The sequence below is a fragment of the Eschrichtius robustus genome, chromosome 7, assembly GCF_028021215.1.
Source record: "Eschrichtius robustus isolate mEscRob2 chromosome 7, mEscRob2.pri, whole genome shotgun sequence".
Taxonomy (NCBI): Eukaryota; Metazoa; Chordata; class Mammalia; order Artiodactyla; family Eschrichtiidae; genus Eschrichtius; species Eschrichtius robustus.
This window is the reverse complement of record NC_090830.1, coordinates 13,676,950-13,699,569: the sequence shown is the minus strand read 5'-3', so window position 1 is coordinate 13,699,569 and position 22,620 is coordinate 13,676,950. Positions and strand designations below refer to the sequence as shown.

Sequence of the window (22,620 nt, the reverse complement as noted above, 5' to 3'; positions counted from 1 at the left end):
CTCTCCGGGCCCTTCGCAGTCCAGGGTTCCGGCACTTGTCTGTTCACCACCGACACTGGGGACAGGGAGTACTAGAGATGCCTGGGTGACCACCTGGGCGCAGACTGACTCCTCCCTGGCCCCTGGGCGCCGGCAGCCCCACCTACTCTCGCTGGTCAGGCCCAATCACCCCCGCGAGGTGGTGTCTCTTCTCGCGCAGGCAACAGCCTCAGTTCAGGGGGACACAGCTGTGCTCTCTGCTTCCCTCTTTGCAAAGTAGGGGCTCTAGGTCCACAAGGCCAAGGGTTCTGGGGACGGGAACCTCGAGTTCCCCAAGCGGGCCACCGGGAGCAAGGGCAGGCGGGAGTGTCGCGTGGCACCAGGACCGATCCATGCGATGTGTCCACGACCGGGGAGACGCTCTGCGAAGGGGGGAGGGCGGTGAGTATGGAAGAGACCACGACGAGGCTCTTACCCAGCGCACCCAGGCCAGGGCTCCTCCCTCTGTGGCTGCAGCCGGACGCCCCTTGTCTTCCACGAAGAACCTTTTCCCTTGTCACTTCTCTCCGCTTCTATCCTGGCTGAAGGAGCCTCATCAAGAGGCAGATAAAAGAACAGTCTTATGCGTGATCATCAGTCCTTACCGTGCAGGTTGCTTGTAGCCTCTAGACCTCTGGGTGGTTCCAGAGCACCCAGTGGTCACAAAACTGCTCTGTAAGTATTTAAAAGGTGAAACAAAAACAAGGTAAGCAATTTATACTAGGAATTTGCATGCTTTTCCAGAATTGACTAGCCTGGGGCTCTGGTCCAGAGCCGGGCCAAGTGCTCAGTTATCTGAGCCACTGAAGCTCATGGGAGGTGGGGTGAGGTGGAGCCGCTAGGTTTCCCGGCTCCCTGCAGATAAAGAAAGGGAGTTAAACGGGTCCGGTGTCCACTCCAGTAGGTTATTTCCAGCTCCTGAGATTTTTCCTAGGGCTTTTGCCATATTTGGGATCTTCTACACCTTCTTAAAAAGTCCCTCTTAAAAACTGCCAAAATATACACCCTAACGAATACTGCCTTTCAAAATGAACCTGAAAAGTAAAACAATTACAGTGTTTTAATTTAATAAAACATTTCCAATTTTGCTTCAATTCAAAGCATATTTTGAACAATGGCAATGCCTTCAGAGTCAATGTATGAGTCACTTAAGAAAGTCAGCCAGCAGTGAGAAGTACCCCTCTGTTTTCACCAAAACTTTATTATTTGTTAGGCTTGGATCTGAATTTTTTGGCAATGAAAAACAAAACAAAACAAAATTGAAGACCTTTTTTTTTTTAAAGTTCCACAAGCTTTGAGAAGTTCCAGACACTTTCAACATGGGCAATATTATTTAAAAATATATGTATGATTACCCCAGGTGACGACTTAGAAGGAGATAACATTTGCTTAACTCATCTGTTGCGTTATTTAATAGTCATGGTCATTTTTACCACAAAAGTTGTATTTTATTTATACACATTCTTACAAAGTAGATTTTATACACTTTGGCTGAAAATCGAAAATGCTTTTCCCACAAAACTGACAAATGATCACATTCTTAGTTCTTTCATGATATAGTAACATTCAATCATTTTTAGAAAATTAAAAAACAATTTTAAGCTAATTATTAGCATCTACAAATCCATAAAATTATGAAATATCTACAAGCAAATGCACAGAACACCAGTGAAAGTGAAACTCGAGTGAACCTTGATGGAGAATATTAAAACATCCTTCTCAATAGTTTTGAAACAGGAGGGAAGGGGGCAGGGCACAACCTCTGAAAGAATGACACAGCCGGAGGACACGACATAAACGGATTAAAACCAAATGGGTCCAAGATGGCATACGAGTCGACTTCCACTAGACCTTGAGCCTCAGCATACACTCACAGTAACACATCAGCAAGCTAAATGACACACCCACAGGTGCCAGGACAGTTCCAAGAGCGACCACAAGGGTCAAAAAGAGGGCGGCGGCCCAATTCCTGGAAATCCCCGCCCCTTCCTCAAAACAGCTGGAATACCCCTCCCACTCCTTAGCCTGTGAAATTACCCACCCCTATAAGAACGGACAACCCCAAACCCTGGTGCCACTTCCGCCTTCTGAGATGGCCCGCACTCTGTCTGTGGAGTGTATTTCTCTCTAAATAAACCTATCGCTTTGTCTCTCGCTGAATTCTTTCTGTGATGAGACATCCAGAACCTGAGCTTCACTAAGTCCTAAGACCAGGTGTGTGATCTCAGTTAAAAGACCATGGGTTCAAGTCCCAATCTGAGTGAGTTACACGGTTTCAGTTTTACTTCAGATTCACATCAGAGTTGGCCCAACACGGTTATCACCAAAAAGAAAAAAAAATCAGACACTTCAGCAGATAGAAATTTTATTATTTCAATTTGATTTTGTTCCCTAAAAGAGCAGTCCATGAGATATGAAATAAATAAGAATAATCTGGAAGTCTTGTAGGGGTCCAGTTTCAGTACGTTGGCACTTTCCCACTTCTCTCTTTATTTTATAAAGTACTTCATTTAGCCACTCTGGAAGAATTTATTTTTTTGATATCAACTTGGCTCAGAATCAGTGTCCCATTTTTGAATTTTCCAACCTGTCCAATCCGTCTACTTGACAAAATACTGGGAGCCGATTTCTTCTTTTTGGATTTCCTACATTTAAAGTGAGAGGAAGGTATTATAATTAAGCTTATACAAAAGGATTTCAGCACCACCAACCAGGCCACCGAGGTCTGGCCCTGCAACCTCCCGGCCCCTCCCATGCAAGGCCCCCGCCCCACTGCAGCACCACTAGCTTCCTGCATCCCTGAACATGCCAACTGCCTCCTGCCCCAGGGCCTTTGCACTGGTTTCTTCCACGTTGAATATTCTGCTACCAGATCTGTCTGGATCTTCCCCACTCAGTTCTCGACTCAGATGTGGCCTCCTTAGAACGACACACCAGCCCACCCTCAGTGACGTTCTCTCACGATGCACTGTTTCAACCTCCTCACGAAACCTGCCAGGACCTGACATGCCCTTACTTATCTGTTTAGATGTTTTGGTGTGTTTCCCTCCCTAAAATGTAAGCTCCTCCAGGGCGGGGACCCTCAGTGTGATCATGGCTGTAAGCCCAACACCTAGACACCTACGTGCCCAGCGCACAGTGGGCCCTTGACAGACCACACAACCAGAACAGATGACCACCTTCCAGCATGCGCAAGCTCACTAGGGCTCCAAGAAAAAGCTCAAGACAAAAGTAGATTTTGAAACAGTAATTTGAGGAGAGAGAAAAAGGTACTTGAACAAAAGCTAAGAAACAAGCAGAAAGGCACAAAATCAACGCTCCATTACTCAAACCACGGTGCTCTCCCTCATGTGGTCATGGAAGTGCAGGCAGCACAGGCTCTCTTAGGAGGGGACAGAGGTCTTGCTGGAAATGTCAATCTCAGCTTTTCCACTAGTCACTGCGCATGTCTGGTCTTTGAAAATGGGAGACTGGAGAAGGTTCCTAGTTCAATTCTGAGGGAGTTGTCTGATCTTGGACAATTTACTGAATCCTGTCTCCCCCCTCAAGGGCTTGATTTAGGTTCAGGAGAGACAGTGCAGCACTGTAACAGGCTAGAAACACCACATCAATTCAAGGTACTATGTTCAGAACTAACTAATAGGTTTATCCAAATCATTCCACCCGAGTACCTGATGGTATCACTCACCTGTCTTCCTGTCCTTTCCTCTTTTTTTTCTTGAAAATATCTGTGTCCTGGGCCTGATTTCACAATTAAAGAAAACATATGTATCAGTAATGGATAATGGAGATTCAAAAAAAGGCAAGAGGTTTGTGACCAAAAGCCAGAGATACCATTTATTTTTAATATTTTTTTCAAGTAGGCATGTTAATTATACAAAGTTTCATCCTAAAACCCTTTCAAGACTGTGAAAGGCCATTCAGAGAAAACGGACAGTAGAAATGTCAAATCTTCCATTTTAGGCGAAAGGGAGGGAGTGTAACATCTATTCCCCTTGTGGTTTTTCAGAAGCCCGTGTGTTCTCTACAATGTAAAAGGCAAAAAAAAAAAAAATGACTGCATATAGGGAAAAGGTCAAAGTAGCTCACAGTACCTGAACAGGAGTTTGCTATCTCAAAGCAAACCTTTCAGGTAAATAAGTCAGATTACGTGGCTGGTATCACAAAATGTAGCTGACTTGAACAGAGGGGAAGAACATTCACCTAACTCTAGATTTGTTGCTGTCTAGACTGCTTTCCAAGCAGCGGGGTCCAGCAAATTGCAACCACCTTTCTGTTCTAGTTTAAGAAAAGGCTATCACACCTACCGTTCTCTTTTCTTTTTCCTTTGCTGACTTTTTTTCTTTGATTTGCTCCTGCAAAACCTTGTAATTCACATAACTATTTTTGGGAGGCTGAAATGAGAAAGAACACTCAGCATCATTTTTGACTTTGCCTTTGCCCCCGCCCTGCCTTGCCCGGGCCGCCCCCCTTTGCTGTACCCCGTCTGGGGGTGGGAGGCAGAAGCAGCCCTCACCTTAGCGCCCAACATAATGGCGCGTCCCTGCTCCAGGACTCTCTCCTTTCCTTTTCCATAACCTGTGATCCCAAACCGGTGCACTTCCAAACGAGCCTGCAGACACAAAGCACAGTCAGGCCCAAGTGCCTTCCAGAAACTCCACAGAGGAAACACAGCCCTAGGAGTGCTGCCTGCCAGACGCGATGGGCTACATGCCCAGCACTTTTATGGAGGACCTGCAGGGGCTACAGCTCGCAAGAGTGCTGTCACGGTGTGGTTTAAGCAGCTTTGTGGAGTCTCTCACAAAGGTCCATAACCTCCCCACGCCATTCTCCCACATTGAATGCGGGCAGTCGAAGCAAAGACACAAATGAGTGACAAAACGAGGGTGACCCGCAGAGCTCTGCCGTACTTTAGGATGTGCCCTAAAACAAGCTACTATCCATAAAGGCAACAACTAAAAGTACCTTCCCAAACACATCTACTCACACGTGGAAACCCTTTATCACAGCAGCTTCAAACACAGGTCCATGTTCTTTCTTTAAAAACATATTGTAGAAGAGAAAAAGTCACCAATACCCACTCTTGGCAGCTGAATTACTTCCTTTTTTCTCACACATTTTTTTAAATTTTTTTTTTAATTATTTATTTATTTATGTATTATTTTGGCTGCGCCAGCAGGTCTTAGTTGCGGCACGTGGGACCTTCGCTGCAGCACGTGGACTCTTAGTTGCGGCATACACGTGGGATCTAGTTCCCCGACCAGGGATCGAACCCGGGCCCCCTGCATTGGGAGGGTGGAGTCTTAACCACTGCACCACCAGGGAAGTCTCTCTCGCACATTTTTAAAACCTAGTTACAACCACAGGACACACACATCCCTGCTTCTCCTACTTACCATTGTATCGCTGACACTGTAGTCACAAAACCGACATGTTTTAAACGACTGCACAATGTTCAATCAAGTAAATGTAGTGTGATCTGCTTCACCATTTCCCCAACCATTGGACAACATGTAAACATATTCATTTTTGGTATTACAAAGCTGAAAAAATTAATAATTTCAAAGCACATACCTTTTCTAAGTTAAACTCTTGTATATCCACATCTTTCTTGAGGATACTAGTTTTGGTCTGAAAAGGAAAAGAAAACATTCTTTATTAAGGTCATCTGTTCCTTATAGTATCCATCACACCAAGAGCACACTCGTGTTTTTAAAAGCCTTGAAACTGGCCCAGATGCCTAAATAACAAACAATAATACATGCTTGTTGCACAGAAGCCTAATTAACAGCTAATGGAAGAAAAATGGAGAAAATAAATTTAAGGTTTCAAAGTTTAAGAAAAGACTGACGAGAAACTAAGAAAAAAGAAAAGAGAGTAAGAGAGAGACCAATGTCTGTATCTCACACACCGAATGTGGGAAACTCTGTATGGTGGGGGGTTTAGAAAAGGATAACTGAGCAGAATTTTAGAGGGTAAAAAGGTCATATTTAAATAATTCTCGGGAATTCCCTGGCGGTCCAGTGGTTAGGACTTGGCGCTTTCACTGCCATGGCCCAGGGTTCAATCCCTGGTCGCGGAACTAAGATCCCACAAGCTGCGAGGGGAAGGAAGGGAGGGAGGGAGAGAGAGAGAAAGAATTCCCTCTTTTCTTCCCTCCTATCCAGCCACTGGAATAACGGCTAACTCTCTTAAACTCTCTTGAGTCGAAAATTTCTTTCAGGAACATCAGATTTCTAGAAATGATGGAGACTGGGTTTATAATTCCCCACAGAAAATAATGATACTGGAAATGCCATCAAAATATGTGACTCTTTACATCAACAGATCCCCTGGCTGTGGTTACCAATCCATAGAATTGACCAGAAGTTTGAGACTTCAAGGAAACTATTGTCAAATCTGGCCAAGGACAGCGGTCTCTACTCAACCTCGGGCCATCCCAGCCATGCAGCATCTAGAAAAGCAGTCCGGGCCTCCGGCTCAGCAGGGCAGAGTCTGTGCGGAGAGCAACGGACAGGGGAATGGCTTGTTAAAACCCTTCTGCTTGTAACCTGCCTTCACTGATGAAGCTCGCTTTAGTTATTTTTTTCTTTCCTTTCCCCTCTTTTTAACTGCATACCTACCCAACTTCTCGTAGCCCAGGTGTTTTGCAGGAATTTGGAGTCAGCTCCTGCCCCATGCGAGCTGGCTAAGGCTGGCGGGTCATCAGCCCTAAAGCTGGGCCTGCGCGGGTGTCCGAGGAAGGGCCTTCTGAGGTCAGGGGCCAGGAAGCTCCAATCGTGCTGAGCACCACCTCATTGTGAACACAGATGCCTGTAACCCAGATACGCCTGCGCAGAACACCGATTACCTCACCTCTTCCCCTTCCTCCCATCACCCTTCCCCACGCCTAAGACCACCGTGCTCATCCCGTAAAGACCCCAGCCCCCTCGCTGTTGGGAGGTGATCTCAGACTTGTTCTCCCATCTCCTCACTTGGCTGCCTCGTGAATAAACTGTAAACCTCGGCATCTCGGCGTCTGGCTTGCTGCACGTCAGGCAAATGGACCTGGTTCGGTAACAGATCCTTCTTTATAATAAAAGCAAACATTTGGAAAAAAATTCTTGCCTAATTATCATGATGCTGAGTCTATTAGCATGACCCCCACCACTACCTTAACTTTAATTTCTACTTTTAGCTTTAAAACCACTTTAGTATATATTCACAATGCAGCACCTGCATTTAGAAATAATCAGCGGTCTCCCCTGTTTTCTTTCCCCTGCCCTCACTGTGGGAGGGGGGCACTACTGCCCACAGGCAATACCGGGTCCTCCTCCACCTCTAGGCTCCCAGGAGAACTGGGCTCTGCTGCCGACCTGAAGTTAGGCATGGCTACATCACTTGTTTTGGCCAAAGTGTGAGCAGAGGGAAGCGTGCCCCTTCCACGTGAAACCTCTAAGAGCCTTCACGGGGGCTTCCCTGGTGGCGCAGTGGTTAAGAATCAGCCTGCCAATGCAGGGGACACGGGCTCGAGCCCTGGTCCGGGAAGACCCCACATGCCGCGGAGCAACGAAGCCCGGGCGCCACAGCTACTGAGCCTGCGCTCTAGAGCCCGCGAGCCACAACTACTGAGCCCGCGAGCGACAACTACTGAAGCCTGCGCACCTAGAGCACATGCTCCACAACAAGAGAAGCCACCGCCATGAGAAGCCCACGCACCACAACAAAGAGTAGCCCCTACTCACTGCAACTAGAGAAAGCCCGCACGCAGCAACGAAGACCCAACACAGCCAAAAAACAAAAAAATTAAAAAGTAATAAAAAAAATCTTAAAAGGCTTCATCAACTCCCCTTCTCCACCAAATGGTGGAGCCCCTATCACCCTGGGTCCCTAGATTAGGATGGTGTGAATCACAGCCGTCTGCCCTGACAATCCTGATGAACATGTAACACGAGAACAAGATTAACTTTTGCCTTTAAACCACTGAGATGTAGGGACTACTTGTTATGGCACCCTGTCTCCCCTCTCTTGACTGATAAAGCCTCACTGTCCCACACACGGGAGAGAGAAACGTTTGGAGATTGTGAGAACCTGTCTGTTAGGTAGTGAAGAAGAAAGCAAGCTATAAGAAGCAGACTCAGACTGAGTACCAGACTCAGGGAACTTTCTCATGGGCTGACTTGCTGACTAAAAGTATTTTCTCCTGCACTGGTAAGATTTTTCTTCTATTAGTTACACTGTCCAAACTTTGTCCAATTAGAGAAGAGTTGGGTAAATAAACACTCTCTTTTTAATTATGCCAGCAGTTCTGGGAATATTGAGAAATTTTTTCATATCTTCTTGAGCGTAAATTATTTCAACTAGATTACTTTCTTCTTAATACCTATCTGACACTGGATGTACTAAAGAGTAGGGGACATCGTACAGCTAAAGGGTGATGGACTTCCGGGCAGCCCTGGGATACTGCAGAGATTATGAGGGCAGTAAGAACCTGGGGCACGGACTTCCCTGACAGTCCAGCGGTTAACACTCCGTGCTTCCAATGCAGAGGGCGCAGGCTGGATCCCTGGTCGGGGAACTAAGATCCCATGTGCCATGGGGCGTGGCCAAAAATAAATAAATAAATAATAAAAAATAAAATAAACATTAAAAAAAAAAAGAACCTGGGGCAATAACTTGACAGAATGTCTTTATGTCTAGTGAAGCTTCTGGTGCGGTACACTTGTGTTCCTCAAGAGACAAACAGCCTAACTAACCTACATTCCCTCTCGCTTGTGTAGTAGTTGGGCACACAGCTTTTAAGCCCGAAAGCCTGGGGTCTGAACCCGAGCTCTAGCACTTATTTCACATCCACAATCCTTTATCTGGAATCCTGAGACAATTCAGATGGTAATGCTGTGAATATACTGACTACTGTCCAAGACAGCAACCCGTAATTAAGCACATTCACGTTTCTGCAGCAATGCCTATGAATATTCACGCCCAATGGAACCAACAGAAATAACTCTTAAGCCTCACTTCAGTTCAGGTTGGGGTTTTACTGCTAAATAAATTTGCGTCAAACTTAAAAAAACAACCTAACTTGTGGTTTCCAAAGCTCTGGGGTTTTGGAACTGCAGATATGGGATGGTGGGGTACCTGCTTAAATGCAGGCAAATAGTTCAACCTCTCTAGGCATCAACCTCTTCTGGGAAATGAAGACAGGTCACGCTGTGAAGACCTAATGAGATACTGAACTAGTTAATGAATGTAAATAATCACGGTTAGTACACAGTAAGCACTCAGGAAATACTGGTAAATCTTTGCTCAGCAATTCCTTACACGTTCAGAAGCAGTGTATGTGTACCTCAGTCCAGGCCACAGGATCCAGGCGTCGCTTCTGACCTACAGTACACTGTTCTATTATTTCTACTGTATCTTTCTTGTCTCTTTTCTGTGGAGGCCATAAGGTTCATGAGATGGACCAGTGTTAGAGGTGGAAAAATCACATTGATCAGACACACCTCTGAAGGCCAGACAATACTTGAATCATTTTAAGCTACACTTGACCCTTTCATTTCTTAAGAGCATAGGAATTTTCTTCCTTATAGGCAGCCTTGCACTCATTAAAGAGTGAGTTCATCCACTCAATCCTCAAATCACAAGTCCAGGCCACCCTGTTTTGAACCTGGACCCCTGCAGTAAACTCCTCACTCGGTCCCCTCATGCCTCTGGCTACTGCTCACCTATAATCCATTTACCATGCAGGGGCCAGAGCCATCTTTTTAAAATATAAATCAGATCACTTCGTGCCCTTGCTTAAAATCTTTGGTGGCTTTCCATGTGCTTTAAACTAACTCCAAAGGCTCTATGTCTCCGGGGCCTGGTGCGGGCCGGCCTCAGCCTGTCTCTCCAACAGCCCACACCTTCCCCCCTCCGTCCCCCTCCCCTTCGTCTTCCAGCAGCTCCTGGAACCCAGCAGGCCTCTCTACAGCTCAGAGCATTTACAAGGCAGCTTCCCTCCGCCTGCATTACTCTGCTCCCTCCTTTCCCAGCACCCTGCAACAGAGCATCAGCCTAAAGTCACCTCCTCGGACACCTCTGACCACTGGCTCTAAAGGAAGTTCTCCCTGTTACTCTCAGGACCCTGTATCTTTCCTTCAGAGGGTTTATAGCTCTTTTTAAGTATATTATTTTTTTTTTAAATAAATTTATTTATTTATTTTTGGCTGCGTTGGGTCTTCGTTGCTGCTGACGGGCTCTCTCTAGTTGCGGTGAGCGGGGGCTACTCTTCGTTGCGGTATGCGGGCTTCTCATTGCGGTGGCTTCTCTTGTTGCAGAGCATGGGCTCTAGGTGCGTGGGCTCAGTAGTTGTGGCACACGGGCTTAGCTGCTCTGCAGCATGTGGGATCTTCCCGGACCAGGGCTCGAACCCATGTGCCCTGCATTGGCGTACGGATTCTCAACCACTGTGCCACCAGGGAAGTCCTTAAGTATATTATTGGTATTAATTTATCCAGGGTTTGCCTAACCCACCAGTAAACCATATACTCCATGAGAGCAGAGGACTGTACCTTGTTTACTGTGGGATCTCCTGGGCCTGGCAGAGTAGGCACCCAGTTATTTGTGGAATAAATGAATGAATAAGATTTCTGGGCAGACTACATCTATAGAGCTTTACAAATGGGACATGATCAGGAAGTTCATTTATGGGTCAGCTATCTGGAATGGGTAAAATATTAAACAAATGTTGACCAAGTTCCCAGATAAGTCCATTAAAAGGGGTTCTGGTCACCAACTCTGATGCAGGGGGGAGAGTTTCCCACACATGGGAGCAACGGTCCCACACAGCCAGGTGTTCCACAGTTCAGTGCTATTCTGACACTATCTACCAGAGACGGCACAGGTTCCGCAGGTGAAGGGGCTCAGTCCTACAATACCGTCCCCACTTCAGAGACCAAATGCAAGCCCAGGTTACCTGTAGTACTTCTGACAGACTGCCTACAGACTGGAAGTTCTCATGACCCCCTCCTTGGGTTCAACTAATTTGCTAGAGCGGATCATAGAACTCAAGAAACCCGTTTACTTCCTAGATCACCAGCTTATTCTAAAAGGAGTTAACTCAGGGACAGCCAGATGGAGGAGATGCAGAGGGCAAGCCTCATGGAAAGGGGCGAGGAACTTCCACACCCTCTCCAGGCTCCACTCTCCCAACCTGGAAGCTCTCCAAACCAAACCCCGTCCTTCTGGAGTTTCAGAGGTTTCATCACACAGGCATAATTAAGTAAATCATTGGCCACTGGCAACTGATTTAACCTCTAGCCCCTTTGCCCTCCCCAGAAGTCAGGGCATAGGTTCTCTAATCACAAGGTTGGTTCTCCTGGCAACCAGTCCCCATTCAAGGACGCTTTCCAAGTCACTTCACTAACACAACAAAAGACGCCTTTACTGCTCTCATCTCTTAAGAAATTCCAAGGGTTTTAGGAGCTCTGTGCTAGAAACAGGGACAAATATTTAATATTTCTTATTATAAATCATCATATCACACCCATGAAAATCTGTTTCAATACACTACGTAGTTTAATCATTATTTATTGCACAAGCCTAAATTCTGGGAAAAGAAGGTCATTTACTTGCCAGTACCTCTTGTGTTCGCAAGAATACTTCAGACAACAGAGGGCAACAGGAACTCACATGGAGACTCGACTAGTGGGGGGAGCCACATAAATGGAAAAATAAAAGGAAAACAGAAATAAAAAGAGAACTTCAAAGATGGCCAGCTGATTGCACGACTGTCAATGGAGGCTATCATTATCTGATCATGTATTTTTGCGGACCCCATGTCTGTCTGCACTGTCCTGCAGTGACTTGTAAGTCTTCAGAGAGCAGGGGCCACATGTACATGCTCCCATGTTGCACAAACTCTTAGCATAGCACTATGTGTCTTAATTACTCCAATGGTCTATCCTTTGCCTGGCATGCCCTATACCCAGGATATGCCACAAAAACTAGCTCTATATTAATTTGCAGTTATTTATATGTTGCAATGTCAACATTCTGAAGTCTTTTTATGGGCGTATGTGTTTTTACTGTGTTCACATATACTGTCTCCTTAGCCACACACATTCACATGTTCAGAAGATAAACTTTAAAAAGGAGAAAAGGGTCAAGATGGTGGACTAGGAGGACGCGGAGTTTGTGTCTCCGCACAACTAGGGCACCTACCGGGCCCCGGTGGGGGACCACGGACACCTAAGGGGATGGGAGGAACCCCCAGTGAGTGGGTAGGACGTGGGGCACGCGGGGAAGTGAAGGAGGAGAAGTGGAGGCAGGACGGGGAGGGGCGGCTGGGGGAGGGGAAGGGATCCCACGCCCGGAGAGGGAAAGGGGAGGGACCGTTGGGAGGGCAGAGGGTCAGAAGGGCGTGTGGCCAGCGTTTCCCCTGCCCACTTGGGCCCCGGGGAGCCTGCTGAGATCCCGGGCCTGATCCTCTGCCCACCGAGGCCCCCTCCAGCCGCGCGGGTCCTGGGGGTGGGGTGGGGAAAGGGGGAGCAGAAGTAAAGGTCGGACCTCCGGGACCGGCACCCCTGAGGGGTGGCTGGGGGAGGGGAGGAGTTCTCATACCTTCTCCCCTCCTCCCCTCCACGGAGCCCACCCACGGTTAGGGGTTCAGCGGTGACAGGGGAGACCCTCAGGGGAGTGGAGGCACGGAAGGGAGCACGGCCAGTGCTCTCCCTGCCCACTCGGGTGCCAGGGAGCCTGTTGCGCTCCGGGGCCTAATCCCCCACCCTCCGAGGCTCCCTCAGCAGCGCAGAGCCCAAGCCCCGCCCCTGCCCCCCACCCGGGGCCCCACCTCTACACCCACTCCAAGACCCCCTCCAGCTACACTGGGCCTAAGCCCACCCACACACCCTCACCGAGGGCCCAACCTCCAAACCCCGGAACCGCACACTCCGGAGGCCCCCTCGGGCCACGCTGCCTCTCCCCCAGCAGCGCGCAGGTGCAGGTGCGAAGCCGAGGCCCCGCCCCACCCTAAACCCCTCCCCCGCCTAAGCGCTGCCCCCCACAGCCAAGGCCCTTCCCGGCCTTTCTTTTTTTCCTCTTTGTTTTTTCTTTTTTCTCTTGCGGTTCTGTTTTACCTTGTTGTAGCTGTTTCAATTCTACTTTTATTTTTCCTAATGTATTTTTTATCTTTCTAATTTTATTTTATTTTTTATTCTTTGTTATTGTACCGCTCCTTTTTTTTTCTTTTCTTTTGCCGTGCCACACAGTTTGCAGGATCTTGGTTCCCAGGCTGGGGGTCAGGCCTGAGTTCCTGTGGTGGGAGGGCCGAGCCCAAACCGCTGGACTAACAGAGAACCTCAGACGCCAGGGAATATTAACTGGAGTGAAGCCTCCCGGAGACGGAGGTCCTCGTCTCGGCTCCAAGACCCAGCTCTACCCAACTACCTGCAAACTCCAGTGCTGGACGCCTCAGGCCAAACAACCAGTAAGACGGGAACACAGCCCCACCCATCAATAAAAATGAGACAACAAAAAATATGTTACAGATGAAGGCGCAAGTAAAAACCTACAAAACCAAATAAATGAAGAGGAAATAGGCAACCTACCTGAAAAACAATACAGAGTAACGACAGTAAAGATGATCCAAAATCTCAGAAACAGAATGGAGAAAATACAAGAAACGTTTAACAAGAACCCAGAAGAACTAAAGAGCAAACAAACAGTGATGAACAACAAAATAACTGAAATTAAAAATACTCTAGAAGGAATCAAGAGCAGAATAACTGAGTCAGAAGAACAGTTAAGTGAGCTGGAAGATAAAATGGTGGAAATAACTGCCATGGAGCAGAACAAAGAAAAAAGAATGAAAAGAATTGAGGACAGTGTCGGAGACCTCTGGGACAACATTAAACGCACCTAACATTCGAATTATAGGGGTACCAGAAGAAGAAGAGAAAGAGAAAGGGTCTGAGAAAATATTTGAAGAGATTATAGTCAAAAACTTCCCTAACATGGGAAACGAAATAGTCACCCAAGTCCAGGAAGCACAGAGAGTTGCATACAGGATAAACCCTAGGAGAAACACACCAAGACACACATTAAGCAAACGAACAAAAATTAAATTCAAAGAAAAAATATTAAAGCAGCAAGGAAAAGCAACAAATAACATACAAGGGAATCCCCATAAGGTTATCAGCTGATTTCACAGCATAAACTCTGCAGGCCAGAAGGGAGTGGCAGGATATATTTACGGTGATGAAAAGGAAAAACCTACAACCAAGATTACTCTACCCAGCAAGGATCTCATTCAGATTCCACGGAGAACTCAAAAGCTTTACAAATGAGCAAAAGCTATGAGAATTCAACACCAAACCAGCTTTACAACAAATGCTAAAGGGACTTCTCTAAGCAGGAAACACAAGAGAAGAAAAAGACCCACAAAAACAAACCCAAATCAGTTAAGAAAACGGTAATAGGAACATACATATCGATAATCACCTTGAATGTAAATGGATTAAATGCTCCAACCAAAAGACACAGACTGGCTGAATGGATACAAAAACAAGACCCACATATATGCTGTCTACAAGAGACCCACTTCAGACCTAGGGACACATACAGACTGAAAGTGAGGGGATGGAAAAAGATATTCCATGCAAATGGAAATCACAAGAAAGCTGCAGTAGCAATACTCATATCAGATAAAATAGACTTTAAAATAAAGACTGTTGCAAGAGATAAGGAAGGACACTACATAATGATCAAGAGATCAATACAAGAAGAAAACATGACAATTATATATATTTATGCACCGAACATAGGAGCACTTCAATACATAAGGCAAATGCTAACAGCCATAATAGGGGAAATCAACAGTAACAAAGTAATAGTGAGGGGACTTTAACACCCCACTTACACCAATAGACAGATCATCCAGACAGAAAATAAATAAGGAAACACAAGCTTTAAGTGACACAATAGACCAGATAGACTTAATTGACACTTATAGGATACTCCACCCAAAAGCCGAAGAATACACTTTCTTCTCAAGTGCACACCGAACGTTCTCCAGAATAGATCACATCTTGGGTCACAAATCAAGCCTTGGAAAATTTAAGAAAATTGAAATCGTACCAACCATCTTTTCCGACGAACTCTATGAGATTAGAAATCAGTTACAGGAAAAAAACTGTAAAAAACACAAACACATGGAAGCTAAACAGTGCGCTGCTAAATAACCAAGAGATCACAGAAGAAATCAAAGGAGAAATTAAAAAATACCTAGAAACAAATGACAACGAAAACACGACGATCCAAAACCTATGGGAGGCAGCAAAAGCAGTTCTAAGAGGGAAGCTTATAGCAATTCAAGCTCACCTCAAGAAACAGGAAAAATCTCAAATAAACAATCTAACCTTACATCTAAAGCAACTAGAAAAAAAAGAACAAAGAAAACCCAAAGTTAGTAGAAGGAAAGAAATCATAAAGATCAGAGCAGAAATAAATGAAACAGAAACGAAGAAAACAATAGCAAAGATCAATAAAACTAAAAGCTGGTTCTTTGAGAAGATAAACAAAATTGATAAGCCTTTAGCCAGACTCATCAAGAAAAAAAAGGGAGAAGACTCAAATCAACAGAATTTGAAATGAAAAAGGAGAAGTAACAACTGACACTGCAAAAATACAAAGGATCATAAGAGACTACTACAAGCAACTCTATGCCAATAAAATGGACAACCTGGAAGAGATGGACAAATTCTTGGAAGGTACAACTTTCCAAGACTGAACCAGGAATAATTAGAAAATATAAACAGACCAATGAACAGGTAATGAAATTGAAACTGTAATTAAAAATCTTCCAACAAACAAAAAGTCAGGACCAGATGGTTTCACAGGTGAATTCTATCAAACATTTAGAGAAGAGTTAACACCTGTCCTTCTCAATCTCTTCCAAAAAATTGCAGAGGGAGGAACATTCCCAAACTCGTTCTACAAGGCCACCATCACCCTGATACCAAAACCAGGCAAAGATACCACAAAAAAGAAAATTACAGACCAATATCACTGATGAACATAGATGCAAAAATCCTCAACAAAGTACTAGCAAACAGAATCCAACAACACATTAAAAGGATCATACACCACGATCAAGTGGGATTTATCCCAGGGACGCAAGGATTCTTCAATATACGCAAATCAATCAATGTGATACACCATATTAACAAACTGAAGAATAGAAACCATATGATCATCTCCATAGATGCAAAAAAAGCTTTTGAAAAAACTCAACACCCATTTATGATAAAAACTCTCCAGAAAATGGGCACAGAGGGAACCTACCTCAACATAATAAAGGCCATATATGACAAACCCACAGCAAACATCATTCTCAATGGTGAAAAACTGAAAGCATTTCCTCTAAGATCAGGAACAAGACAAGGATGTCCACTCTCGCCACTATTATTCAAGATGGTATTGGAAGTCCTAGCCATGGCAATCAGAGAAGAAAAAGAAATAAAAGGAATCCAAATTGGAAAAGAAGAAGTAAAACTGTCACTGTTTGCAGATGACATGATACTATACATAGAGAATCCTAAAGATGCCACCAAAAAACTACTAGAACTAATCAATGAATCTCGTAAGGTTGCAGGATACAAAATTAATGTACAGAAATCTCTTGCATTCCTATACAGTAACAACGAAATATGAGAAAGAGAAATTAAGGAAACAATCCCATTTATCATCACAACAAAAAGAATGAAATACCTAGGAATAAACTTACCTAAGGAGGCAAAAGACCTGTACTCAGAAAACTATAAAACAATGATGAAAGAAATAAAAGATGACACAAATAGATGGAGAGATATGCCATGCCCCTGGATTGGAAGAATTGAGACTGTGAAAACGACTATACTACCCAAAGCAGTCTACAGGTTCAATGCAATCCCTATCAAATTACCAATGGCATTTTTCACAGAATTAGAACAAAAAGTTATACAATTTGTGTGGCAACACAAAAGACCCCGAACAGCCAAAGCAACCTTGAGAAAGAAAAACAGAGCTGGAGGAATCAAGCTCCCCAACTTCAGACTATACTACAAAGCTACAGTAATCAAGACAGTATGGTACTGGCACAAAAACAGAAATATAGATCAATGGTACAGGACAGAAGGCCCAGAGATAAACCCACACACCTATGGTCACCTAATCTATGACAAAGGAATATACAATGGAGACAAGACAGCCTCTTCAATAAATGGTGCTGGGAAAACTGGACAGCTACATGTAAAAAAATGAAATTAGAACACTCCCTAACACCATACACAAAAATAAACTCAAAATGGATTAAAGACCTAAATGTAAGACTGGACACTATAAAACTCTTAGAGGAAAACATAGGAAAAACACTCTTTGATATAAATCACAGCAAGATCTTTTATGACCCACCTCCTAGAGTACTGAAAATAAAAACAAAAATAAGCAAATGGGACCTAATTAAACTTAAAAGCTTTTGCACAGCAAAGGAAACCATAAACAAGATGAAAAGACAACCCAAGGAATGGGAGAAAATATTTGCAAATGAAGCAACAGACAAAGGATTAATCTCCAAAATATACAAACAGCTCATGCAGCTCAATATCAAAAAAACAAAGAACCCAATGAAAAAATGGGCGGAAGACCTAAATAGACATTTCAGCAAAGAAGACATACAGATGGTCAAGAGGCACATGAAAAGATGCTCAACATCCCTAATTATTAGAGAAATGCAAATCAAAACTACAATAAGGTATCACCTCACACCGGTCAGAATGACCATCATCAAAAAATCTACAAGCAACAAATGCTGGAGAGGGTGTGGAGAAAAGAGAACCCTCTAAAAAAAAAAAAAAAAAAAAAAGAAAAGAGAACCCTCTTGCACTGTTGGGAATGTAAATTGATACAGCCACTGTGGAGAACAGTATGGAGGTTCCTTAAGAAACTAAACATAGAACTAGCATATGACCTAGCAATCCCACTACTGAGAAAACCGTAATTCAAAAAGACACAGGTACCCCCATGTTCACTGCAGCACTATTTACAATAGCCAGGACATGGAAACAACCTAAATGTGCATCGACAGATGAATGGATAAAGAAGATGTGGCACATGTATACAATGGAATATTACTCAGCCATAAAAAGAAATGAAATTGGGTCATTTGTAGTGATGTGGATGGACCTAGTGTCTGTCATACAGAGTGAAGTAAGTCAGAAAGAGAAAAACAAATATTGTATATTAATGCATATATGTGGAATCTAGAAAAATGGTACAGATGAACCTATTTGCAGGGCAGGAATAGAAAGGGAGATGTAGAGAATGGACGTGTGGACATATGGGGGGAAGGAGAGGGTGGGAAGAACTGGGAGATTAGGTTTGACATAAATACACTACCATGTGTAAAATAGCTAGCTAGTGGGAACCTGCTGTAATGCACTGGGAGCTCAGACCAGTGCTCTGTGATGGCCTAGTGGGATGGGATGGCTGCAGGGAGGAGGTCCAAGAGGCAGGGGATGTGTGTATGGGTATGGCTGTTTCACTTGGCTGTGCAGCAGAAACTAACACAACACTGTAAAGCAATTATACTCCAGTTAAAAAAAAAAAAAAGAAAGAAAGAAAGAAAGAAAAGGGGAGAACCACCAAGGAAGCTAAAAGTTTCATCAAGTTGAGGAAGTCCAAAATGTAAAACGAGCTGAGGTTCCTGAGAAAAGCCAACTACAAGGAAAAGGGACTCTTTGGAGCAGAAAGAAGAAGAAGAACAGCCTGCTACACATGTTCCATTATTAGGAGACAGGGAGATGCAGACTCATTCAATGCCAACTTTTTTGTCCTTTCTATTAGAAAGAAAACTCTCTATTCCAGAAAGATGAACACGAGTGAGTGTAAGAAGAAACTGAAGACCGAGACCTTTGAGGAAACAAGGGAGGGTGCCTAGATGCTTTATGTCAGTTAAATTCTCCAAACACGTAATTGTATTGCACAATCGTGCTTTCCAACCTTCTTCACATCGTGGCACACAGAGAAAATACTAATATACGTCTGGCTCACTGCGGTACACTGTGGTAACACCAGTCTTTTGGAAGCTCCCTGGCTGGCCGGCTTGGGGGCTCTGGCTGCAAGGGCCAAAGGAGTCCATTTCTTGGTCTGCCTGTAACAGTTCCCGTTGCCCCAGTATTTGGATACTATAAGAATTGGAAAGCTGACCTAGAATCCTAAAATAAAGGTAGATATGGTTACAGAATGCATTAATAATCTTTGAGGAAGAGATGCTGGTGAGCTTGACATAAAGTACTACCTAAATTCTAGAAAAGATGTGGTAAACACCAGTCACTAGCACGTGTTCACATGTTCATCAAGAATACGCGAGCCCAACTGTCTTTGTAGTGGGTTGAATCGTGGTCTCCAAAAAGATATGTCCATGCACTAATCCCCGGGAATCTGCGAATGTGACCTGATTTGGAAAAAGCATCTTTGGAGTGTAATTAAGTTAAGGATCTCACGATAAGATCCATCCTAGATCTAGGGTGGCCCTAAATCCAATGACGGGTGTCCTTCTAAGAGAAAGGCAGGAGATTTGAGACTCAGACACTAGGAAGAAGTCCCTGTGAAGACAGAGGAAGAGCCCAGAGCTCTGCAGCCGCCAGAAGCTGGAAGCAGCAAGGAAGGACCCTCCCCCTGCAGAGGGAGCGTGGCCCAGCTAACAACATGATTTGGACTTCTGGCCTCCAGAAATGTGAAAGAATACATTTCTGTACATCAGCCCCAGGAAACTAAGACAATCCTCTTTCTTTTTATGACAGACAAAAGTGTACAGGACATGGGGAAAGTAACAGAAATGTAATGTCTGGATTTTTGCAATGAATTGGACAAAAACTTGTGAAAAAAGTTTGGATAAGCACCCATGCCTCTCTCATAGACTGAATTCTGAGTCAGCCTGAGATTGCTGTTCAGCAAAGTCACACTGCTTTCCATCAGAATGTAAGGTCCTTGAAAGAAAGCAGTTTTTGCCTTTTGTTCAATGCCTTTTGAACAAAAAGCAGTTTTTGCCTTTTGTTCCCAGGGCCCAGAACGGTGGCAGGACAACATCGGTGTTTTCACCACATAAACCAGTTCATTACCTTTGTGTTCTCGTCTTGATTGGGCTTCTGTTTTCTTTTTCTACTTCTGCTGTGAAATTCCACCACTTCTACTGGTTCCCTGTCACTCCTCAGGGGAGAGGGGGCTACCGCAGCACTAGAGACTACAGGTCCTGAAGGGAAACCACCAGGGGTCACGGCAGGAACACCCTGCAGCTCCTCCTGGAGTTCCTGGAAGAAGCCGGAAGCACTCTTCCTCTGGCCTCTGACAAGAGATCCAGGTTGGAGAGCCGGCTCTGCTACCAAGGCCGCTGGGGTCCCCATCTCTCTTTTCTTCTCTCTTTTCTTTCTGATCCTCTTCTGCTCTGCTTCATCTTCCGTCTCTCCTGTTTGTTCAAACACAAAAGGAAAAATCAATATTTTCTGTTTTAGCTATCACCAGTACCAAATCATGCGAATGCACGTGTACGTGTGTCACAGCTACAAACACGCAGAAGTACACACAAAGACAAAAACTGTTTTTCTTCCAAGAGGGTCGTATTTGCACAATTTATAGAATCCAAAGTGCACAGTCATCTTTCCCCAGGTAACTATATTTACGTCTTTGACTCTTACTAGCACAATTACTTTAGTCCTCACCTTGGTCCTGACTTTAAGTGTCATCATCGCAATACCCCAGAAACTGGTAATCCCCGTTGGCTCACACTTCGTAGTGAAAATGTCAGTACATCTGCCACTGCAGCCGGTGTTTCTTTTTAACACTTTCTAGGGTTACAGGTGGGGACCGTGGTCTTCCTATTTCCTTTCGCGGTTATGAATTAAGATGAACCTAAGACAACTGGCTTAATTTGAATGCCTTTATTTTCAACTAAATCTCCATACCTCCCCTCTGTTTCAGCTGTTCAAACGCCGACCAGTCACCTGAAGGTTCTGATGAGAACTCTAGGCCTAACGATTCATCGACAGTATGACTATCACAGAGCTCTCCAAACATCAGCTATTTATGTTTGCTTCTATTTTCTCAGTCTTCGATTCAGTAAATACGTATTAAGAGTCGACTAACCTTTGGCATTAGGCATATACAAATGAGTAGATACAGCCCATGCCTTCAGAGCTCCAAGCATAATTTCCAGGCTGTGTTAACACGAACTGTATTTAGGATTTTGCAGAATAGTCCTTTCCTCTAGGACTTCTCAAGGTCAGAGGCTAAGTCTTCTCTGTCTTCCGACATTCCCAAGGGCACAGAGATGCTCTGTCCACAGTTCAAGTCGATAACAAGTGCAGGGGTTGGAGCCAGAGAGTGTAGGGCTTGGAACCCAAGCTCTGCAAATTACTAACTGGGTGAACTTCAAGTTTTTTAACCTTTAGTGCTTGTTTCTACAATAATGGGATTTGTCTTGTAATAATGGTATTAATGACAACATCTATTTCATAGGATTGTTGTGAAAATTAAACGAGTATATACCTGTAAAGCATGGAGTGTATGGTAAATTCTCAATACGATTTTAGCTATTATTATTATTTTTTTTAGCTATTATTTTTACTGTGTAATGAGCTTAGAATTTTGAGCAATGGCTCCAAAATAAAATGGCAACATCACGCTATAAATTTAAGAAATGCGTTTGGCCTTTAAAGGCACTAATGCCTAACGATTACCTTTGGTGCATGAACAAAGGATGTCACCTTCCCTGGGGCAAGTTCTTCAGAGTGCATGGAACGGTCTCCCTACTGAAGTGCCAGGAGTTGCCAATCTTTAGCGGTAAGCTCTTTTATCTTCCTCTTCCCCAGTCAAGTTAAAGGAAGCAGAGCATAAGTCAGCCAACTTAGGGATGACAGGTCATGAAAAGCTTCCTGTGAAACCGCCCTCCGAAGTCCTTGGCAGGGGACACACTGAAGGATGAGATCCCCACGTGACAAGGTGGCACCAATGCCCGAGGGTCAGGCGGGTCTGGGGGGTGCGTGGGGAAAGGGGGCTGCCCGGCGAAAAGCGATTCGGGAACAAGGGGTGCTATTTCGAGAGCCCGAGGTCCTGCGAACACCTCCCCGGTAAGTCTGAAAGCCTTGGTGCTTCCGACACGCAAGCCGGTCCCCACCGAGGGACGAGCTGGGAGGTTTAATTCATAAAAAACGCTCAACAGACTCCGGTCACCGGGGAGGGGGGGGAGGGTGATCTCCGACGGAAGCGAGTGGGGGACCCACTGTCAGAACCGGGTCGGACGAGCCGAGAGGTGCTCGACGTTCAAGAACCTTTAGCCTGAAAGCGGAGGCCGGCCCAGTTCCGGGCTGCTCAAGTCCGCTCTCCACGTGGGCTCCGAAGGCCCGTACTCACCAAAGTCGTAGAGGTTCTGGAGCACAACGTCCAGAAGGGCCTGAGAACCGGGAGGTGCGGAGGCGGCTAACCCGGGCTCCTGCGCCATCGTGGGGCCCGGCCGGGCGCGGCGGGACAGCGCGGAGCGCGCGGGACTCGGTCCGCGCGGCGCCCGCTTCCGGGTTCCGATGTGCTGCGCACGCGCGCGCTGCAGGTCCC

The 22,620-nt window shown here is 45.1% G+C and overlaps 2 protein-coding genes across 2 annotated transcripts in view; one reads left to right on the top strand and one right to left on the bottom strand.

The window, feature by feature from the left end:
- Positions 1 to 2,366: 2,366 nt before the first annotated feature.
- Positions 2,367 to 22,597, bottom strand: C7H1orf131 (chromosome 7 C1orf131 homolog). The gene is made up of 7 exons (XM_068547619.1): positions 22,423 to 22,597; positions 20,136 to 20,479; positions 5,593 to 5,649; positions 4,535 to 4,630; positions 4,326 to 4,412; positions 3,707 to 3,759; positions 2,367 to 2,663 (listed from the first exon to the last, which is right to left on the bottom strand). Exons 1-7 carry the CDS (start codon positions 22,508 to 22,510, stop codon positions 2,525 to 2,527), a joined length of 864 nt encoding a protein of 287 aa, XP_068403720.1. The 5' UTR covers positions 22,511 to 22,597; the 3' UTR covers positions 2,367 to 2,524.
- The window catches only part of GNPAT (glyceronephosphate O-acyltransferase), a 33,153-nt gene continuing 32,592 nt past the window's right edge, over positions 22,060 to 22,620 (top strand). Inside the window, exon 1 of the mRNA XM_068547618.1 lies at positions 22,060 to 22,139. The gene's annotated coding sequence lies outside the window, so the exon portion shown is untranslated. The remainder of the gene's footprint in view (positions 22,140 to 22,620) is intronic.